At 45.1% G+C, this 632-nt stretch overlaps 1 protein-coding gene across 1 annotated transcript in view; it reads left to right on the plus strand.

Annotated features, from left to right (window-relative positions):
• Window positions 1–632, plus strand: part of LOC119586980 — a gene marked incomplete in the record, with an annotated part of 81,895 nt that overhangs the window by 26,015 nt on the left and 55,248 nt on the right. Inside the window, 1 exon segment of the mRNA XM_037935722.1 lies at window positions 392–565. Coding sequence (XP_037791650.1) covers window positions 392–565 — 174 coding nt within the window.

The raw sequence follows: 632 nt of genomic DNA on the forward strand, positions 1-632 counted from the left end.
CATACCCACACCTAACTATACACACGTGGAGACAGTCAAACAAACAGACAAACAAATCCTTCCACACAGATATCCAAATCAAGCACACATAACCAGACAAAAGAACCCATAGGTAGACGACCAAATACAGGTTACCATAATCTAACAGCTATTTACGCGTCCCCTTCCCTCACCAACAGCTATTTAAATGTTCTCTTTCCCTCACCAACAGCTATTTACACGTTCCTTTCCTCACCAACAGCTATTTACACGCCCATTTCCTCACAGACAGCTATTTACACGCCCATTTCCTCACAAACAGCTATTTACAAGTTCCCTTTCCTCACCAACAGCTATTTACGCGTCCCCTTTCCTCTCCAACAGCTATTTACGCGTCCCCTTTCCTCCCCAGTTGGCTCGTTCGTCTGGACACACGTGCTGAACATGAAGGAGAGTGGGCTGCCTTCACGAGCTGAGGTGCAGGGACTCCTTTCCAACCAAGAGATAGCCTCCAAGTTCAGCGCAGATGTTCGCAAGTTTTCCCGTAACTTTGAGTGGTCTGGATTTTACGATGATCTTAATATCGGTAAGATAGGGTTTCGATTTTGGTCGGTTTAGTATAGGGATGTGTCTTTGTTTGCTTATTCATGTAT

This window comes from Penaeus monodon, chromosome 22, assembly GCF_015228065.2.
Source record: "Penaeus monodon isolate SGIC_2016 chromosome 22, NSTDA_Pmon_1, whole genome shotgun sequence".
Lineage (NCBI taxonomy): Eukaryota > Metazoa > Arthropoda > Malacostraca > Decapoda > Penaeidae > Penaeus > Penaeus monodon.